Raw genomic sequence first — 22,847 nt, 5'->3', positions numbered from 1 at the left:
TATACAAACTCAATAGTTTATTGAACAAGCTATACAAGCAGGAAAGCTGCAAACTAAGATGCGGCAGTTGCCCAAGCACTAGCGGAAATTACTTCACAGGTGAAAAAGCACGCCATGGGGGACACGATATAACATTTTAGTACTAAAATATCCTCGAATACAACCCCTTCCCTTCACTCCACCTAGTAAGTTCTTAAGGCTTGGTAGACCTTCAATTCACTCTCTCCATTTCTCAAACTGAATGGATTGATTACTAAATCAACTTTAGAAAAAATACATCTCACAACGTGGATCTGAAAGCAGGAGTCATAACAAAGAAGTGATTTCTTTGCCTGCTTAATTCCATTAAGGAACTAACACTAAAAATAATATTAAAACCACGCGTGTTACCTGTGTCGGGCAACGCCATGGGCTCCTCGATATGATTCAAAATTAACAAGTACTGTTGTCCAGTCTGGCCTGAAATCCTGACGTCTTCCCTGACCTCACCAACGTGATGATACGTATGATCACCTCCAAGTCCAAAATTTTCAAGGAGATCCACTATAAAGTGGACTGATCCACGTGAGGAATCTTAATTTCTTCAGACAACAGCTAGTAACATCCACTGATGAAGCTCAGTGGGCGAAACCTGAAAATTGTGTCAATTCCACCTACACTTGCCGGTTTTAAATGCAGTGGAAGCTTATGTGTGCATGACCTCAAGCTTGAGATAGAGATCACAGGAGAGCTTAAATCAAATACTAGGTAAGACTTCGCACCAACCCAACGTCATACCGTCATGTCTTGCATCCAAATCAATCCAAGCATGGTCCTAAACCTTCAGAAGATGTAAGGAAGACGTCAGTCGAACAACCTTCTGGAACCCTTATTATCTGAACCAAAAGGTACCGGATTAGGAGACCCCTGATAGTCCGCACCTGAATTGATACTACCCCCATTTCCGCCGTCCAACTCATGCAGAGGCACTACGGGAACGTGACCTGCAAATAGACCAATGTGACCGAATAACTTGTCCTTGCGTGAAAACCTGGTGCCACAAGAACATTGCCACTTATCGCGGCCACAGTGCTTTTCATGAGTCTTCAAGTCTGCGACAACTGAAAATTTCTTAGTCATGCATTTCTGGCATGTGAGAACCTTAGGACAATGGCTGCGGCGGTAATGATTCTTCACGCACAGAATGGTTTTCAACGGCTGAAACTTGCCATGCTTTTTGTTCCTCTTACATCCTACGCAAGGGCAGGAATACCGCCTCAATCGAGTTACTGTAGTATCTGGCGAATCTTTGTCGGGACGTGCAAGAGCTGCAGAAGTCTTGTATTCGTCCCCATGACCTCGCATGTGCATCCTTAAGTTGGTATCACGCTTGAAGCCCTTCCCACAAATCTCACAAAAATGTGTGTGCTCGGCCAAAATCTCCGAGGCATCCATCTCCACAAGGTCAAATGAACCGGAAACGATAGTTTCAGGATCGACATCACCATCGTCACCGACACTATCGACATCACTGCGTGAGTCGTTGTTGAGATTTTCTAAGCCAGCATCCATCCCGCCGAACTCACTACAGACCAAATTGTTTGCACCTGCTGCGAGCGAATTATCTAGCGGATTAAAGTCACTGTTAGCTACCCTGCGTCGCTTTTCACCACCAGCAATGCTTCCATGTTCTTTGCCTAATCCGCTACTTATCTGATTAGGAAGTATAGCCTCTGAGCCGCTGCTAACAACAGGGTGTTGCCCACTCACATTCTGCTGTCCGGGTATGTCCCCCTCGTTGTTCAAATTAGGAAAACCACCCCCTCCACTTGGAAATCTGGGTCCACAGCTGTCAGAAGGAAATCTCGCATTATCTAATCCACCCAGCCCTGAGACTGTTGTTTGAGAAGTGCCATAGCCGTTTGCTATCGCGTTTCCCAACGAAGTAACCCTCTGTGGTACTCTGGACTGACCCCCCACGGTGTCTTGCTGAAAGAAATTAGGATCCTGTCCCAAAGAAGCTTGAAGTAGCTGACTCAAAGGCAAGTCCGTTGATGGATTCACTTGACCCGCCGTGTGTTCAACTGACTGTGGAAGGAGACCAATAGCTATCACTGCAAGCTGAGAGACGATACTCACAACAGCGGCACTTGCTGCTTGCTGCTGGGCTACAGCATTGCCCTCAATCTGGCTATTCGCAGTGTGGGAAATGAGAGGCACCAGGGCTTGCAGCTGCAAAATTCTGTCTTGCAGCATGGAAAGGTGTTCCATGATGCTTAGCACGTTCTGATCCACCATGAGCTGACTAGATAGATTCTCTAAAATGTTTGGATTCATCATCTGACTACTGAGCTGCTGTTGATCGAAATTTGAGGCCAAGTTCCTACGCTGCAAATTTTGAAATATCTTTCCTATTCTTTCACCAGTTCTGGTTCCTCCATTAACCTGCCCCCCGCCGCCGCCACCTATCGGCAGTAACTGCGCATGAGGTTGATAATTTTGAGGTGGATAGGCTTGCTTCTGTGTTATCCAGATCAAAAAAAAGGCAAGTGAAGTGGAAGCGATATGTCAATTACAGTCCTGATTAGGAGTAGAGTCCTAAAAAAATCGAGAAAAGCACCAACAATTGAACTCTTTCAGAACTCCTGACAGGCAGGAACAATCTAGTGTTCAAATAACACACGATCGCATGGATAAATATCCACTCACAGTGGTGAGGATGACATGGAAACTGTCCTCGAAGCAACAAACGTTTCAAACTACACGACTCAAAGCAGTAAAGGAGACACAGTACTAACCTGTACATTGGCATCCAACGAGAACCCAAGAGATGAGGAGGGCATGGTGTGATTTTGATGAGGAAACTGTGGCGAATTGTTCGAAGATTGCCTCAGCTGCTGACTAAGCAGGGCGAAAGCTATCAGAGAATCGCTGGATGGAATTGAGAGCTGCTGCTGATTACCCCCCTGCATCGTGCTTGCGCTTCTGCTTGCCACTTAATCTGTCCAAAGAGTTCAAACAGACTTCATTAAACCAGGAACGAAAAGTTACATACGTGTATGATTTTTTTGGAAAGGTACATAATCTGGCAATGACAAGACATCCCTCATGAAACGTACGAGCCCATTCGAAACAAAACATACAAAAATTAATGATAAATAAACGCTCGGCATCTAGAATGTGTTTCTTTAACACCTGCTGTAGACGCGGTAATGATAAGTTCCGACAGTATCAGAGGGGACGTCTCTCATTAGCTAGGAGTAAAAAATATTGTCTTTGAAGACAAAATAGTATTGACGTCAAGTGCATAGTATCAACCCATTTGATCTGCGAAATTTGATTTCATGCGGATACGAGTTGCTAATACAAGAATAAAACTTAAGATGTCTTTAGTCTGGATCAATTGAAACCTAGAGTGAAACAATACTAATTTACACTGTCGTACTCGCCTAACCTATTTCCACAACCGACAAAACTAAATAACAGAAAGGAAAGTCCATTTTCGTGGGCCTAACACTTGGAAGTTTAGAGAAGCTCGTCTGTTGTACCAAAGTGCGGAACAAAGGGGGATTGAACTATGCTAATAGAAATAAAAATGCTAAATATCGATGGTAAAAACAACTTGAAACAAATTGGTCCAGTTTCAAGCTATACCTAAGTACAAGGTTTCAGAATCTCTCCATGAATAACTATGTCGAAGTGGGAGCAATCGGAAACACAGGGATCGATCAGGGCCTATGTGCAACATAATCATCGAGTCGATCCTGATTTTTTCCAGATTTTTCGATGTGCCTCTGAGCAGACGGAGAGCAAGTGCGTCCTATCACAAGCACCGGCTGTGGAACACTTGCACTTGAGCACTGCATCATCGTCATGATGAAGTCCACTTCGCTATAGGTTTTTAAAACCCCCCTGCACGACAGCAAAAAAGAGAATTAGGATTAAAAGAATGTCACAACAGAATGACGACACAAGGGTTGCATTCAAAACAACCATCCTCCATTACTCGCCCTAGCTGAATCAGACTATTACAAAAAACACATATACACACACACACAAATGCACATGTATATACAAACCTCTACTTAGTGTACACTAGGTTTTTCAGGAACAGGCATATCCATTTGAAACTGCCCGCCCAATTGCCATAGAACACCCGTCCTAATCCACTTTCGACAGTTCGACACAGTGATTGGAGCCAGATCACAATCATTCTTTAAAACCGTGCTACACACCACTAAAAGTATCAAATAGCAGGAACCGTGGGCAGATTCCACGGTTTCTTCGCACTTTCGTTCAACACGTTCGATGATATGAGAAAGCAAAGATATACCTGTTTGTCCAACGTTAAGAAGCTCTTCGAATCTGACGACCTTACAATGACAGAATTATCGAATACGAAGGGTCGATTCTGCAGAATATCTTCGGTTATATTGGCTGCGTAAAAGAACAACTCTAATGTGTAAGATAAAATTATCTCAGGTCATTTTCCTCCGTCGTAGTTATCCAATCCAATGAAAGCACTCGCCTCCCCATCAACGCCAAACCAAAGCAACCACAAAGAAGGTCTAGAAAAGTGATGAAACATGGCTTCAAAATCTTAAACCTGAAGCACATCGCACTTAACTCTACATGAAACCAGCAGAAAGATGAACAAAGCTACTCAAGCGCAGTCGTCGACCCCACATAAGCAGAATGGAATCTGTGTAAACGGACCCATAGAGATCGAAACAACGCTAATCATCACCATCGACGCACAGGGGAGGGGACCAGGACTGGACGAGGCCATCACATTAAGCCCAAGAATTCACACACTTCAGCATCAGCAAGATCCCCCATACCAGGATCATCACCTCCACACATGTCCGGAGCGAATCCCAAGGACATATCCATCAGAAGAGCGCACAGAACGGGGGCAGCACCCACAAATAGACCAATCGCCGGACAAGGAATCATCAACTTCGTTTCATGCCCTGCCATACGAGACCGGAAATCCACACGACGAGGGACAAAGACCATGCGACCCAGTTCCAACCAAACCTCTGCCGCAGTGCACGGAGCTCCGACCAAAAATGCACAACCAGATGCTTGCGGGAAAATTACCTAGAGGGCACGCAGCCGCCACGAGCACATAATCGCCAGGTGGGGTTGTACGTACACATAGTGCTCGCTCCAAATGCCAGTCCAGATAAGCTAACCCTCAGATAAATCCTCATGGATGCCACAAAGGGGAACGGGGATGCGGGTACGGCGTCATCATACAGAGACACACAGGCCGCGACGCCGAGCTATTGAGGGAGCCAGGGCTGGGGCCGATCACGCACCCACCCACCCACTAACCCATCTCTCTCTCTCGTCATCCCACAGACACCGCCTGAAAATGGGTCCGGCGCCGGCTGCTTCCAACCCTTCTCCACCTCCTCCTACTCTCATCGCCATAGCCGCTAGATTCCGAATGGCAGAGTCAACAAAAGAAAAAAACCTGGGTCAGAATCTACGAATTGCTACATTGCTCCTTCTTCGTCTTCGTCTTCTTCATCCGGAGTGACGCCATCTCCCGAGATACCTGGAAAGTCACTAGAAAGCCGATTCTCCCTCCCTCCCTCCCTCCCTCGATCTCGCCCTCCCTTCCTCCTCCTTTGCCGCCCCGCACCACCGCTTTCCGCGATGCGTTACCGCCACGTTGGATGAATGATGTCAGTTGTCTGTTCATCGACATTCATTCCGTCTTCATTCGTCTTTCATAGATATTTAGGCTGACGTTCATCCCTCTTTCATTCGTCGCATGGGGGACGGAAATTTGGGATGGCGTTTATCGGGTGAGTATTAATAGTAACAACGAACAATGGAGGATGATGGGTTCGTTGTTGAACACGAGGTTGTATGAGTGTCTGTGTTCTGTAATCGTGTTTGTGTTGGTTGGTCTTCATTGCAAGTGGGTTTAGGGTTTGGTTACGAAGTGAGTTTATTGAGATTGTTGAAGCTTGAGTGGCACTTATTCAAAAATTTAGAATTGAATTTTTTGTACATTATAATTAATAATTTTGTGTTTAGGAATCGATTGAGAGAAAGAATTTTATAGGATAAGAATAAGAAAGAAAAATTGAGCACAAATTATTTTTTAGGTTGTAAAATATCATAGAAATTTATACACATATGAAATTTTCAACATAGAAATAAGTAAGTCTAAACTAAATTATAAGTTAAATTTTTTTTTTTTAATTATCATAGATTAGAAATAAGATATTATCTAATATGTATGCCAACAACTCATATAATATTAAAAGATTCCTATTTCATAAAATAAAATAAAATAAAATAAAATAAATATAATAAATATTATAATATGGATGACTAGTTTACATTAAAGGTGGATTCATGTGTGTTAAATCCACAAAAAAAAAATATTATATATTTCCAACTTTATTACTTGGTGTGACATCTATACTTTAATTTAACGAGGCAATTGACACAACTCATGAATGACCTCTCTCTCTATTCATATTTTATTCTTATGATTGTGTTTATATTGATAAAAAATTTATTTGTTTAGAATATTTTTAAAGTAATATATATATATATATATATATATATATAAAGATAATACTTACAAAAATCTCAAAAAGACGTTATATATCTCTTTATATCATATTATGACATTCTTTAAGTAGAAGAATAAATCATGTACAATCAAAGTTCTTGAATAAGATTGAAATTTCAACTTTAATAGATATCATATTACTTTAGAATAAATTAATACTACAATTACATGCTATTTGTAAATAATTTTAAAATCTTAATTCTTTCTAATAATGCTATAAGGCAATAAATATATATATATATATATATATGATTCTAAGATATGATATAATCATACCATTTTTTAGTTTCAAAACATTTTCATGATTTTTTTTGTAGTATTTGTATGGCATCAACTAATTTTTTTATTCTTTTCAAATATTATTGAATTTTTTGGAATCACAAAGAGAATAGTACATTTTTTTACATACTATTTTATATTACTAAATAAAATTATAGGATTCTATGTTTATGATATAATACCGGCTTTTTTTTCTTCAAATATTTTATTTTTAAAATATTATAAATAAAGTTTTTAATATAAATCCAAATCAGGAGTAATATTATTTGAAATTTAGTTAGTAATATTTTGATGTATTCATGTAAGAAATAATATATATATAATAGAATTATCTTTGTCTAGAAAAATTACTAAAAATATACTCCAAAATTAGTAAGCTAGATACTTCTAGATTTAAAAGCATGAAGTTACATTATGGGAATTTAAAGAGATTCCAAATTGACTAGAACTTTCTCATTTTTATTTTTTGTTCCCTATATTTGAATTTTGACATTAATCAAATTGGTATTGTTCTATAAACCATAGAATCTATTTTAAAAAAAATTAAAATTATCTAAAAAAATTAAATTAAATATTATAGAAATAATACTTAGAAAATCTATTAATTTTGTTGTCAAAAAAGAAACCATAGAAAATAAAATTGCAACTTATGTAAACATTGTTATGATATGATGCATAAAGAAAAAAAGTATTCTTTTTAAGTACATTTAATAAACTTGTATTACTCCATGTAATATAAAATTTATGCAAGATCATATATAAATTATTTATTTCATACAAAATTAATGATATTTTGTAAAAATAATTAAATAAGATTAAAATTAATTTTATTAAAAGTATAAAATTTATATTCATATTTTGAAATAAACATTTGAAACAAAAATCAGATTCTTAGTAATTTTTTTTTATAACATGATATTAATTTCGTATGAAATAAATATTTTTAAAATTTCTTTGGAAAAGGGGGGGGGGAGAGAAGGAGAGGTAGATTACAATGAGTGAAGCATCAATTAAAGGGAATAGGATCTTATACAAGGATTTCTTTGTAATGCTTTTGGCATGGCTAAAGCTGCGTTGTATAACAACATAATACAACAAAGGTTTCACACTATTTTGAAAGAATAAACTTGTTCCTTCCACCAAATTTTTTATTTTATTTTTTATTTTATTTTTAAAGATATATTAGATAGACTACATCAGGAGGAAGAGCAGCCATGCATAAAGCCGTATATACTATGTTGCTTAATAAATTCAACTTGTCATTGAATTTAGATATATTAGATAGACTACATCAGGAGGAAGAGCAGCCATGCATAAAGCCGTATATACTATGTTGCTTAATAAATTCAACTTGTCATTGAATTTAGAAGACAAAAGATACTTTATTGTGATTTATGATTTATACCAAAATTTGGTTGTTATACATGTCTTAACATTCTTCAAATGAATCTCTATCATTTAATTTTTCTCAAAGCTATATCAAGCTACTTTTGAAAATAATACTACAAGATATTCTATGGAATTAAGATTTCATCAAAGACAAGATTACCAATCTGTATTGCAATAATTCCATTGTCTATTTTATAAGTGGCAAGGCCACCAAAAACAATCTAATAACTTGGATTAAGAAGCTTAAAACCTACATGGACACCACAATTATACTATGCAAAAATATAGTATGAGAATATATTTATATAAAATTATTTTTTAGAAAAATATTATCATATGTTTTGATCTTTTTTATCATATAAATCAACTATAGGATTATACACATTGCAAGCATGGAACCTTAATTTTTATTTGTATATAATATAGAATTTAGACAACATGATTTATTTTTATTTTTTTTCAAAATTTCTACTTAGATTGTAATGAAAGGTCTCTTAGAGGAGTTTATTCTAGTGGTTGTTGCAATAGCTTTTAGATTTAGGCAAATGCTAGGCATCAATACAAAAATGACAAAATTTTGAAGCTAAGGTTCTTTACAACAATGGATTCTAGTGCCACATGAAAACTATAGGTGTAAGTCATAAATTGGATTACTAACAAAAAATAATGGTAATTAAATATTTAAATTTTATTATTATTATTATTATTATTATTTGGATACTAAACATCAAATCAAAAATTGTTAGGTATTGGCTATTGCAAAAATCAGATCTTGAGCTCATTTAGATAAGACTAGACCAAGGGTTTTATTAGAGACAAATAAATCAAAAATTGGTGAAAATCAATTCAATATACAAGGAACAAGTAATTTTAATACTTTGAACTTGGTTGATAATTCTAACCTCATTTGAGATATATAATAACCATACACCAAAGCGTAGCAAAGCGGAGTGATCTAAGAACTATTTCTAGTAATAAACAAAACAAGTGTGAGATCATATATGAAGAGAATACAATACATTCACTAAGGCAATAAGGAATTGAAGGATTTGATACAAAATACAAGCTAGAGATTGCATCAAAATAACACAAGTCTGCAAAGGTGTAGACACAACATAACATTGGATCTCCAAGCACTGAAGCAAGGACATTATTTTTGTTAATAGAGTATGAGTGGGACTCAAAGAAATTCACTCACTTCCAAGATTATAGATCACATCTTAGGGGCTTATCAGTGGCCCTTTAGAATCAAAGAATTGTGAGGTGGACATAGTCCTAGTCTCACACTCCTTTACCAAATTAGACACAAAAAAAAAATCTACTGTAGATGGAGTCTCATCAAGGAAAGGAACATCATAAAAAGACTAAATTTGCACTGTTCATCTCAAGATCAAATATACTCTACTTCCTCTAAGAATTGATGAGCACACAACAAAACAAAAAAATCTAACTATAATTTTGAACTTGATCAATGCAATATTGACTTTGAGAAGTTATTTGGTATGTCAAGAAATTTTAAAGCTCTCTCTCCATGAATCACTAGGATTGAAAAGAGAAGGAGGCCACAATTTCTTCTCCTAAGATTAAGTATAATCTTAAACTTCTAAATATAAATTAACAATTGTTGACTAAAGGTGTGCTTCACTAACTTTCAATAATTTATATTCAAGATTTTATCTTATAATATGAGGGATTTGAATGTTTCTTCCAAAAAATAATTGAAATCATTTTGTTTTATCTAAAGTATTTTTTTCTAGATGTAATATTATCTTTCTTCAAGGATAAAAATTATGTATGTTAATGGCTCAAGAATTAGAAAAATCTTTGTGGCTTAATGTTGGTTTTTTTATATTATATAAGCAACCTTAGGTTAAATGATTAATTATAATGGTATAAAAATAGGAGATTATTACAAACTAATCTCTTCAAAAATTAAAGACCTACTTAATAATGTGGATAATCTAATATATTATAGAGTGTTATAGATCATGCTTTCTGATAATTCATAAGAATTTATTGGAATTTTGAACATTTTTGTTATTGAAAAAAGATAAGAAAGATGTTATATTTAGAAATACTTAGTTAACAACCTACCTTCTATTCTTTTTCTTCAAGATCTTAATAAGATTAGAAAGATTATTTTTTCTTCAAGAAAACCAAATACAAAAATATAATTGAAACGAGACAACATATTATCTAATCATATTTTGATTGAGTTTATCATTCAATTACAAAAATCCTAATCTAGATAATTCAAATTTTAAATAAATATTTTTTATTCAAGTCATCTTGAGATTCTTTAATAAGTTAAAAAAATTTGATTTTACTATAATGGTAGATGATCATTTATTCATTGCATATAGATTTTTATATATTTTCATAAATCTTTTTGTAAAAAATAAGCACATTTGAAGCCAAGATGGCACATCAAATTACAAGATCAACTACAAAATTTCTACAAAAGGTCTATTTAAGACGTTGGTCTTCAAGCTCAACTTAAGTAAGTAAAAATATTATTTAAATAACTTAAATTTTGGCAATAAGAAAAGAAATCAATATGTGCTTGGATTAAATCAAAATAAATTAAAAATAGTATTAACAATATTTTTTAAATTATGATTAGAAATTATCATTCTTAAGTTATTATCACAAAACTCTAAAATCCTCAAAGTGACGTACAAAGAGACCTTAAAGACAAAAAAAAATTGTTTTGATTTATATTCTAATATATATATATATATATATATTTATATATATATATATATATATATATATTATATATATATATATTTATATATATATATATTTATATATATTTTTAAAATTTGAAGGAACGTGAACTATAATATTTAATAATATTTCATCTAAGGTCACAAAGAGTATGAACAAGGACCTATTTAAGCCACTTAATATGTACAAATAAAAAGCACTTGTTAATGGCATGGCAAAAAGCAAAACAACTATTTCAAATAGAATAGATATGGAATTTTTTTAAACCTTCTAACACATTATTAATAATGATTATATTTCTATACTTAACTATGCTCTAGCTACAATTTGATTCATATAATATATTATAAAAAGAAAAATAAAATCTCATAAAAGAACTGAAAAAATAAAATTAAGCAACTAGAGTCTATCATCTTATTAAATGCATCTTAAACCAATCCAATGACTACTCAAGTTAATTTTCAAAGAAGATATCCATGCCAACTAAATTATTTTTCTTCTATTGATATTTATCTTCGATAATATGTTAATTATCCAAAAGATCATAAATTAGGCCAAAACTTCAAATTATTCTTTTTTTTTTATTAAAAAAATATTTTTCTAAAAGCTATGATGAAATTAATTAGAACTTTATGTTTAAATCATCATAACTACTTGTTTTTAAAAACTATTTTATTTATATGATTAATATTAGCTTTTAAGATGCAAGCAAAATAATACATCTTAATAGAGCTTTTAGAAAGATATTTGATATAAGATTGTCTTTTGGCATCTTAGTTCTTTATCTTGGTTAGTAAAGTTCTTGATATTACTATTTAGTATGTAGTCTAACAACACCATCTATAAGATATTTCTATTTCTTAGAATTTTTATGAATAAGTCATTAGCCAATATGCTAATGATTCCAATACTACAATCTATAGAGAAAAAATTAATGTTCTCTATTTGGTGAATGTAATCAAGCAAATCAATTTGGCTTTTGGTCCTAAAATAAATTGGTCCAAATTTGCTTTCTAATGGCAATTTTTTAAAACAATCAATTTTTCTTTGTCAAACTTAATTTGAATAGGCATCAATGTCTAATAATAATAATAATAATAATAATAATAACAGGTTTTTTAGAACCTCTTTTGGTATTTATTTAAACATATAAGACGTTAGTCAATTTTGTATCAATAGAATGATAAGAAAACTAAACTATTGGTGTTCTACCAAAATAAATGTAGTAAGTAGAGCTATTATTACAAATAACAATTTATCTTTCTCATTTTATTTCTTTTTAGCCACACTAGTTGGCTATGTAAAGGCCATTTGTAAGATTACATTAATAATTAAAATAAATTTTAGAAAACACTACTTCTTTAACTTGATTCAAAGTGACGTAAGTTATTTGTTATGAAGTTTGTAGAGAAGGTGGCTTTGCTATTATGAAACTAAAAGTTATTACTAAAGCCTCTTTATCCAAATAGATATTAATGACTCTTTAAGCAAGCCAAATAAGTATTTAATAGTTTTATAGAAATTAATTAATAAATATTAAATCAATAACTTCTATAATTTAGGTACTAAATTTGATTTGATATCTCATTTCAAAACTTAATTAGATTATAGGGTCTAAAGTGTCAAAAACTTGAGAAAATTTTGGATAGATATGTATAAGTTTCTTTGGCTTAATTCTCCTACTTCTTTTAATAACATATAGAATTATTTCTTATGATAGAATCTTCAATTTATTTTTAATTGACATATACTTAGAATCCCATCAAGCTGCAATTTTTTAATCAAAAGATCTTTATTTAGTTAAAAACCTCTTTAAAGGGCCAATGTCTCTACTTACTATTAAAAAACAATATCTACATAGCACATTCTATATTCCACTACTTTAAAACTCAATCAGGGATTTCTTCCACATTTATTTTTTGACCTTTTAAAATTATATAATTCATTACGATAATGTCCTATCAAATTCTAATGACTGAATTAAATTAAATTGGGATCTAAACTTCTTTTTAGTGTGGCATTCTAACTTCCTTAAGAATATGTTGAAGTGGAAGAGAATAAATAGTTTATTCTACCTTGTCCTACAAAAATACTATTTTTTTTAGTAGGTATTTAATCTAGAATCCTCTACTTTGATAAAGAACTTTTGATTGAGCAAGATATACATGAAAATGAAAATTAAGTAGATGATTTCTTGAAAATAATTAGAGTTTTTTCAAAAACAAAACCAACAAGAAAAAGAATCTTTGGCATTGATTTCTTCTATAGTCTAATTAGTGAATTGACCTTTTTTTCTTCATCATATTTTTGAACAATTAGTAAAATACTTGACTTAATTTTCTAAATTAAAAAAAAAATTAAATTAATATCTTTATTACTAAATTAGTGGCACAAAAATGAATTTTTTTTCTTAGTTAATACTTATTATTTGATTGAAATGACACTTGATCCAACCCTAGTTCCCACAAAGAAGCTATATTCAATTGGCTCATATAACATAAAGGTTTAGAGGTTAATACTTCAAAAAATAAAAAATAAAATAAAATAAATATTAATATTAATATTTATTATAATATATATATATCAATTCTAAATGTATGAATCTATTGTCCACCAATCTTGAAATTATCATCAAGTATGATACATTTGGCATTAGGTCACTTCTCTATTATACAAACTAATAACCAATTTTTAGAATTGAGGTCCTTAAAAATCCTTAACTTGGTAAAAAGCTTTCTTTGCAAAAACTCTTTTGTCAAGATTCAAATGTTTTTATAAGATCCAATCCTTGTTAAACAAACTTGTTTATGGATTATTTGAATTGAGAGAAATAAGTTTATCTCTGAAAATGAAGTATGGACTATAATCCATACTATAAGCATTATTTAGCAAGGTCTTATAATAAAAAAATAAAAAATAAAAACTTAGATATTTGTCAAAAAGAAACTTGGAAAACACCTACAATCCAACTCTTCCCTACTCAAGATATATGATAAAACCTTGGTTATACTTAGTACTAGATATAACAAAGTAACTAAATTAAAACATAATTTGCTTGTATGTTTTTTATTCCATGCTAGAATTTGTATTATGTAGGTTATAAACAAAAATCATTATTAGAGGAACAAAGAGATTATTCTAAAGCATTTAGTGATGTTGAAAGATTGTCAATGCAAGAGAAAGAGCATCTTAAAAAAGAAAGCATTATTTGAGGAGAAGAAACAAGAAAATACTATTATAATAGTGTCTAACACCAACTTCATATTGTAGTTTATTTATATTTTTTGGGTACATTATATATTCAACCATATACACATACATTCATATCAATATCAATTCTATTGAACTATATTACTAAAGTTTGCAAGTAACAACAACATAATAGCAATAAAGAAGTGGTATTTATTAAACTAATGAAGAACTAATTGATTGATTGGTATAAATTTAAGTGTTTTTTTAAATGATTATTTTTGAATTTTATAAAATAAATTAGAATGCCTTTAATCATCATTAGTTTTGTCGTGAACTTTGATAGATTCATATACTAGGGGATGTGTATATATATATATATATATATATATATATACAATTAAGATTAGTACCAAATGATATTATACGGAAATTCTTTTTTGAAAATAAAAAAATGTAGATGTTTTTTTTATTTAAACATCACATATTCTTAAATTTGAATATTGGGATGCAAAAGAATTAAATAGCAAAAATAACATCACACTCAGACCAGCTGAACAGAACTGTAGTCAACAATTCAGATAAACCATGTTCAGAAAAAACATACCATACATTGTGGTAAGCATCCTTGACAACATTACATTTATAAGTCTACATCACCAATGTATCCTGGAGCAAGAGATGAAACAAATGACATGCCATCATTGAAGACATGAAAACTAGAATCCAACAATCCTAACTTCATACTTTGGAAAACCAGCATGAATATCCTTCATGTCGATTGTTCATGAAGTTTGCAATCAATACCCATTTCATTGTCACAATTTCTGTGCTTATTCATTTACTCATGCTTGCCAATTTAAAAGCGAAAATACATATTTTTACGAAGCTGACTTCAGAAGATACAGTATCTAAAGCAATTCTGTAAGATGGACCTCCGAGTACGTTAAGCACAACATTAATTTGATCTTCCCTACCAGTTGCGGCCGGAGTCCCAATCGCAGGCACCTGGCAGGGCTATAGGAGCATTATTCACACCATTGTGGACACTAACCGAGTCTGCTGTGTCACAACCAAGATGATCGCTGTTATTTATGAATTTTCAAACGAAGTATCAGGAAGGCTAACTCTCGCTTCTTACTAGTTAGACGCTAAGAGCTATAGAAAAATGAATACAACAGCCCATGCACAATTTAACCAATGTAACCGCTTCAGAACAAAGAAGCGTGGAAGATGTTTTCGCAGACTCAATAATATCATTAAAAAGTTCACGACTTGAGGATTAATGTGAAAAAATAGAAAATGAAATAACAATTGAGGTTCCTGCAACAAAGTGTTGTGTCCTCTCACAGGGCAGCATGAACTCTGAAATGAACAAAACAGATAAAGATTTACCAAACACAGGTTGGAGTTTATTGAAGGGCAATAAATTCATGTTATTGAACACTTCCCACTATTAGAAACCGTCCTAAAACGAAAATAAAAATAAAAATAAAAATTAAAATTAAAAACAAAGAGTATATTGGTCACAAAGATTCATTGGTTGGGAGAATGGTTTCTGCCGGTGCTATCTGCAACAAAGGAAACATGACATAGAGTAGCGGGTGTGCAACTTCTTTCCATGTTCCGATATAAACGGGAACATCATAACTTACAGTCAATTCAGGACACAACTTGAGCTATGGACGACAAGCTGTAGCTGACTGCCTACAAAACTCATATCTAAGGGTGAGATCCCAGAGAAACCGAAAATTCTACCCAAGTAATCAAGGGAATTCCCACAACAGAACATACAGCTCTTGCTTGTATGATGGACAGCCAATCTTAATATCACAAGATACATTACAAAACTGTATGCTTGTTGCGTAGATGATTGGTTATTCACCTTCAAGAAGGCTACCCATATCCGTGACAAAGATGGAGCTTCCTTCTCGAGAATAAATGATGTAGTTCAACCACAATGGAATTTGTACGCTGCATTACCCAACTCATTGAAACATGACAAATGACAAGGAAAAAGTGAAGCATAGTTAATCCACTTGATCAAGGTTCTCCGAAACAGAACGTTGTAGCCTATGTGTTTCTTGTGGTATCCGCATCTCATCATAGTCTCCAACCACAACCTGCATTCGCCAATGCAACATGTCACAAGAATGTCTATGTGACACTGATCGATGCTGAAGATTATACTACATTTCAAGCGTGCTAAACTTCTGAACACCAAACCAAAAATGAGGAGCAAATTTTTCATTATAATGGTGAAGTCACAGGAGGAAAAGGTTCAAACAAAGGATTCAAACATAGATCGCAAGGTTCTGCTTCACATATTCTACGATGTTATAATACCAAACAGCAAATCCCTACCTCATATTGGTGACCTAAATAGCTATATGCCACCTTCAACTGTTTCGCTTCACCTGGGCATGGGTCACAAAAGCCCATAAGACCAGCCTTTTTTACTCCGTCATGCAGCTGTTGAAGCACCAAAATTGTATGACTTAAGTACTTAGTTTAGATGTAAAGTTAAATAATAGCACAAATTGAGATCTAGATGTCAAAAACTTCAAAAAAGCCAGACAAACCTCGTTCTAAATTGAAAGGCTCTAAACAGAAATTCGTAGCTTAACATAGAAGCTATTAAAAAAAAACTACCACACAATATCACAAATTGAGTGATACGAAATGAAAGGGCGAAATCATCAACAGAATATGCTTGACATTCATATACCCGAAGCTGCCCAAAATCATCGACTAAGAATTGTATAGGTATTGTAACATCTAAATATGGAGGAGGAAGATCCGCATCATCATCTTCATTACTCGCATCTTCGTCCACACGTTTTAATCCACGTTCATATGCCTTAATATCGCCATATGTAGCTGACAAAATGACCAACCCTTGCCGTTTTGCTTGTTTCTGTTTCTTCCTTTCTGCAACATTCTTTAATAACAACTGTGCCTTTTCTGAGGATGCCCTTGCCTCCATAACCTGCAAGAGAGAAAATAAGTGAACTCATTAAAGGAAAATGAGGTACGAAATCAGCGTTTTCAGATGAACTCCCCAAGGGCTCAACGATGCTTCAACCTAAAGGTAGAAGAAAACATTGTGAATCAGCCTAGACAAGACAAGGCACTAATAACTGCAAATTCTGCTGTATGTGGTTATGAAAAGAGGTCATTAATTCTAAATACAAGAAATACCTACGGCGAAATAAGATCAAACTAACCTGTGCATAGGTTGTGCGTCGTAGTTCCAGGCTCTTCCGTCTATTCCTCCGGAGGTTGTACGGTTTAAATATAAAAGTCTACGTTGCAAAATGAAACATGCAATTTCACTATGCATGAGTACATACCAAATTCGAAATCAGAAGTATATAAAACTACGAAAAACACCAAAAGTAGCAGCTAAACCCTTCTTCACATATTAAAGGGTATAGATATTTAGGAGATCAAACAATATTGACTATGAATTATTTACCTTAAGAATAGCATAGATAGATGATGGTATAATTAAAGCTCCAGTAGCTATAAATGGATTCAATGTTGTGCAGAGCGTTATCTGGACACATGGATAGTTAACCGTCAATATTAATGCTCTAAACTCAAGCCTTCAAAACTAAAATCAATGTTTTCAAAGGCAGCTCCTGCACGCGATCATTGCAAAAGACCAAGAACGACGATGATAGTCAAGTTCTCACAAGCAGACAAGTACAACTAGCCAAAAAATGTAAGAACTACATTCACCAACAACATGAACATATTTAACATCCACATATTTGCAAACTAAAAATACCACTTACAGGAATAATGAACTTCTGGCCTCCTCGAGTGAATCGAATTTTCCAAGATACACCCTAAGAAAGTTAAAAACAGATCTCGTCAGGTCCAAGAGAGAGTATTCACATATTGCAAGCAGCCAAATGAGCACAAAACATAAGATCACTTTTTCAGACTAACATGGCTTACTTGAACTACTCCCTCTCTACACCAAATCAAAATTCCTCACGACGCACAAAAGCAACACAAATGCTTCTTCAACATCACACACCCCGCCCCCCTTCCCAAACGTTCTGCCATTTCAAACGTACCGATGAAATATGTTACATACACCACACTGTTGTTAAAGCTACCAGATTAAGACCCTGGTACACTCAGTATACAGAATCAGTTAGAAATACCTGTAACCCAAGCACGCAGAACATGGCAGCTGAACTGTGTTCTGAAAGTTTCCTCTCTCCACCCAACTCAATCTCTACTCCGGTGCTGGACCACCCACGGACGATTAAAAAATTAGCAAGTACTTTACTACTATCCGATAAGAGATCGAACTAATCACTCCAAACAACATTCAATTGCTCATTGTAGATAGAAGCTGGTCGTTAGAGGAATTGGCAGCATTCTCTTCATATTCCATTCAACTCTGCATGGAACATTACAGATTTTCAACATTCAGCATGTGACAACACCATCATGAAATGGTACCAACCTTCCAAGTTTGCCAGTGACTCGACCTTGGGACTTGGATGAGAATTGCCGTATGTATTGCCCAGATACTCCAAAGGTGGTAGGCCCTATCTTCACAACCAGCAATTCACACAATACCTCTGTCATATCGCTTCATCCCAGTCATTCATTCATGTAACATTACAGATTCATCACCACGATCACGTACTTTTTGTGCTGTTTTAACCTTTCGTCGACTGATCCAACTCAACAACATCCTTTCTATTAGCCACTAGTCAGTACTATTGACCAACGCGAGTGCAATCGATTCGGAACGTAATACGATGACGACTCATGGCACGCTGCACTTACACCTCTAATCGTACTAGAAAGAAGGTCTCCGATATCCATACCTTCACGTCAGCTGAACCACTGTTCTTCTTGCCATGCTTTTGCCAACCAATTGAAACTCCAGTGTCCGCTCCAATAACTAGTTGTATCTGCACATTTCACCACTCCAATCATGACCAGTCCAACTAAAAACCGTCATGACGTACACTTGACTGAGAACAGATGATTATATCAGCACACTAAACATCATCTCAAATTGGAAGGGATAATCTACCAGACTCATGCAAGTATAATCAGGTTGTTCAACAAAACCGTTGTTTCTGAACAGTACAACTTGTGTGTAAATACTCATTAATCAAAAACGAAAAGAAAGAAGAATAGCACACATACATTGCCAGTGGTGTCCTCTGACAATTGACGAGACCAAGTGTTTGATAACGTGAGTGAACCGTCTCTGAAGGAGAACGACAATCCTAAAGTTCCCGTAGAATGGGCCGAAAGTTGTCTGCAAATACCAACCACGTCAGTACAAACCCGTAGAACACTACCTTTAGAATCAAAGAGACAGGTACAGAAAAAAAAGACAAATATCCTAAACATACTTCCTTACTCAACCATACAGCAAACGAAGACTTATCGAGCAGAACCAATACCTTGAAGTATGAACGCTTAAAACTGAGCGGAGCCCAATCATAGCCAAAACTTCTACAGATGAGATTGGTGAAAGCTGACGACTCAAAACCATCGTCACGGAGCCCCCACCTAGTCCTTTCCTCAAAGCCATATTACCACCTAGCACAAGAGTGTCCCTCTTCGATAACTGTGCTTGCACTTGCGTGGTCATTGCCATTCTGTATCAAACGGGTACTAAAAACTTGTCACTGAAAATTTCAGAGTTCAAATTCAGAGACAACAATAACAATAAGTCTTGAGCGACTTAAGAGCGCGTGCAAGTATCTTCTTCTTCCAACAATACGAGGGCTTAGGTGAACTCAAATGTGCACTCACAACTAAAAATACAGAATTCCACAGCAGCAAGCAAGAGAAACGAACCCGGTGATTCTTGGAGCATCATAAGTTTTGAGGAACTGAACTAGTGACAAGTTCATGGCCATGGATCCTCTGTGATGCACATGAGCTGCCAGCTTCCTCTCCTCCTGACGCTGTTGTAGGCGTTCGAACTCAGCCCTAACCTCCTCTCTTGTTTTCAACTTCGGACCCAACTCTAAACCTGAAGTTAAACCCTCCATTCCATACAAATCGTAAATTTGCCGCTTTCGTTCATCGCTCAAAATCTCGTATGCCTCACGAATCTTCCGGAAATTTTGAGTAGCAATATCTTGCATCTGTGGACAAATACAAAATACAAGCGGGGAGTCTACCCGAAGTTCAAAGGCTAGAGCATTGTAGGCAAAAACAGAAGCAGGTTACACGAATTAAAACTAAACCCTAGATCATCAAAATTGCTACCTAAAAACCAAACTACCAATGCAGGCACCATACGAAACAATCCGCATATCACTACCAGAGGAAAGTCTAATTAGTTAGGTTTAAGCATTCCAAGGTAGACCGTGTACGTCAGAATCTCAAATATTCTTCAAATTTACATAGACTCTGATCCACTTATGTCCAAATTAGGTAGAATTCACACAACTGTGAAGCTGCGAAAACAACTTCAATTACAACAAAAACCCATCCAGGGCAAAGAACACGACCTGCGGCGTCTGATGCTTGTCAGGGTGATAAACCTGCACCCACTGCCGGTACGCCCGCTTCACGTCATCGTCCGAGGCTTCGGGCGACAAATGCAGCAGGGCGTAGAGCTCCCGGTCGGGGCGCCCGTCCTGGTCCCGCTCCGAAGTCTCCATAGCTAATGCCTCCTCCTACCACGAGGCGCACAACAACTCAACAAAAACCCGACTCTATTCTCCTTACTGCACCATTTCGGGCCAGACCAGGCTCATGTGAAAGATTTCGCGAGGGCGGTATCGGGTGCATGGCGGAGTGCAGCACGATCTGGTGGCATAGTGCGCAAAAATTATCGAGCCGCTCGCGACCCGAACTAAATGGGCGAGTTGCCAATTGATATATCCAGGGTTTCTCCCGCGACCGCAAAGTATTGGCAGCTTCTCGTTCTCACGGCGCGTTCACTTCGTTCCCTTGGTTCCACTTCCCGTTCTCCTTGGTTGGCTTCTCGCTGGTTAGAGGGGCCTTTCACCGCGCCTTGTCCTACGACCGCCCGATTCCTTCCACCGTATCGACATCGTTAAGTGTGGTTTGCAGTCCCACGGTGATAGGGCCTTTCTTCGTTTTTGCTTAATGTTTTGAAGCGATGGATTTCCATCTATTTAAAGAGAAGTTGTGAGATGACTTCTTACCTATTTTTTCATTTGGCTTTGGTACAGGTAATCATAATGTTTATTGGGTATGCATCGTAGAGGCTATTGCAATGTTTTTATTTTTTTATATTTACCATAAGAGTGAATTCAAAAAGCAATATAGAAATTGAAAAGATGATATGGGAGTAAGTACAAAAAATATAGTATTATCATCTCAGAATCATTTCCATTCTTATTTATTTAAAAATAATTTTCATTATTTATTGTATTATCATTTATGAAATTTGTATATCATTTATTGTAATAAGCATTGTAATGTTTGATGAATAATTTTAATTATAATGAACTTAAGTCAAGAGGTTGAGTGCCTAATTAAAAGAGTTTCTTGAATCAATTTTTGGTCAAGCCAAAAAAGAAAGAAAATTTTAATACATTTGGGACCATGCAACAGTATTGTATCTATTAATCATATATTTTATTATTTAATTCTTGTTCAATTGTATGTGTCAAATTAGATCCTACATTTTCACTTGTAGGAATTCAAGTACTATATAGTTTGTAAGAGAGTATCTAAGACAAGAAAAAATAAGTGCTCTATATTAAAGAAATCATGAGTTATGAATGATAAAGAAGTGAAATTAAAGAATATTAAGTTAGATAATGCAAAATATCATGTAAATAAAATGAAGCTTCAAATAAAATTTTGAGTGTGCCATCATGTTTGGCAATTTTGAACTGATTTAAATTTTAAGATGGCATATTTGATGACTAAATGTGTTTGCCAAAGTATTGCTTAATATGTTAAGAATATGTTGGTAGAATGTGTTTTTGAAGCTGTTAATTTTTTTTTTTTTTTTTTAATACTGGAAAATGGTTTTCAAAATAATAGAATTAGTAAGAAAGCATTGCAATGGTACACTTATATAATGTATGTAAATTGTATTTTGTAGCTCCTATGCACATTGATTTTTATTTATTTGTTTATTTATATTAAAATACATGTTTATATTTTATTTTGCTGCAATACAACTGCTAGAATAAAAATAGAAAATAAAAAAACTATTGTGGCTCAAATATCCAACATGTATTACTAATCAAATTTAAGAGGTAGAAGTCCAACCCCCTCTCTTGATCTCACCTTCTATCTAATCATTTTTATTTTTTTTCTTCTTCTATATTATAATATTTTTTATATTTACAAAAAATAATTTTAATATATAATATTTTATTTTAGTACTATCACATGATGTGGCATTGAATATCAAATCCCATTAGATGTATGTAATTTAGTTTAATTTGATAGTTTTTCATCCATTTAATTTTTTTGTTAGTTGATTTTATTAGAATTAACTAGGATTTGAAGCCTTAGGTGAAGAACTTCTCTTAACTTGATATTCTTATCAAGTCAAATCTTGTAAGTGATTTTCAGAGAAAAAAAGCTTGTATTATGAGAATTTTTTTGGTTATATTAATTTAGGCATATTAATAAAATTTTAGGATTTTTCTCTATTTACACTTATACTCTTGAATTCTCCTTTTGTGCTCTA

The 22,847-nt window shown here is 34.3% G+C and overlaps 3 protein-coding genes across 4 annotated transcripts; all 3 read right to left on the bottom strand.

The window, feature by feature from the left end:
* LOC141044387 (uncharacterized) lies at positions 1-3,836 on the bottom strand. Of its 2 annotated transcripts, none has more exons than XM_024510902.3 (3): positions 3,634-3,836; positions 2,778-2,980; positions 1-2,499 (listed from the first exon to the last, which is right to left on the bottom strand). In XM_024510902.3, exons 2-3 carry the CDS (start codon positions 2,949-2,951, stop codon positions 844-846), a joined length of 1,830 nt encoding a protein of 609 aa, XP_024366670.1. In that variant the 5' UTR covers positions 2,952-2,980; positions 3,634-3,836; the 3' UTR covers positions 1-843. The 2 variants fall into 2 exon arrangements, with proteins under 2 accessions (XP_024366670.1, XP_024366669.1); XM_024510901.3 differs by lacking the exon at positions 3,634-3,836 and adding an exon at positions 3,175-3,313.
* Positions 3,288-5,418, bottom strand: LOC112277969 (uncharacterized). The gene is made up of 4 exons (XM_073531478.2): positions 5,320-5,418; positions 4,821-5,082; positions 4,313-4,416; positions 3,288-3,891 (listed from the first exon to the last, which is right to left on the bottom strand). The coding sequence occupies exons 1-4, from the start codon at positions 5,416-5,418 to the stop codon at positions 3,871-3,873; spliced, it is 486 nt and encodes a 161-aa protein (XP_073387579.1). The 3' UTR covers positions 3,288-3,870.
* Positions 5,419-15,760: 10,342 nt separating this feature from the next.
* LOC112278146 (chaperone protein dnaJ 13) lies at positions 15,761-21,052 on the bottom strand. The gene is made up of 13 exons (XM_024511285.2): positions 20,677-21,052; positions 20,015-20,307; positions 19,615-19,812; positions 19,352-19,466; positions 19,024-19,110; positions 18,654-18,742; positions 18,346-18,430; positions 17,968-18,021; positions 17,646-17,726; positions 17,395-17,472; positions 16,896-17,156; positions 16,532-16,639; positions 15,761-16,290 (listed from the first exon to the last, which is right to left on the bottom strand). Exons 1-13 carry the CDS (start codon positions 20,827-20,829, stop codon positions 16,198-16,200), a joined length of 1,695 nt encoding a protein of 564 aa, XP_024367053.1. The 5' UTR covers positions 20,830-21,052; the 3' UTR covers positions 15,761-16,197.
* Positions 21,053-22,847: the final 1,795 nt, after the last annotated feature.

This window comes from Physcomitrium patens, chromosome 26 (genome assembly GCF_059467195.1).
Source record: "Physcomitrium patens ecotype Gransden chromosome 26, ASM5946719v1, whole genome shotgun sequence".
Classification (NCBI taxonomy): Eukaryota; Viridiplantae; Streptophyta; class Bryopsida; order Funariales; family Funariaceae; genus Physcomitrium; species Physcomitrium patens.
The sequence above is the reverse complement of the archived record's forward strand: the minus strand, read 5'-3'. Positions and strand labels throughout refer to the sequence as shown.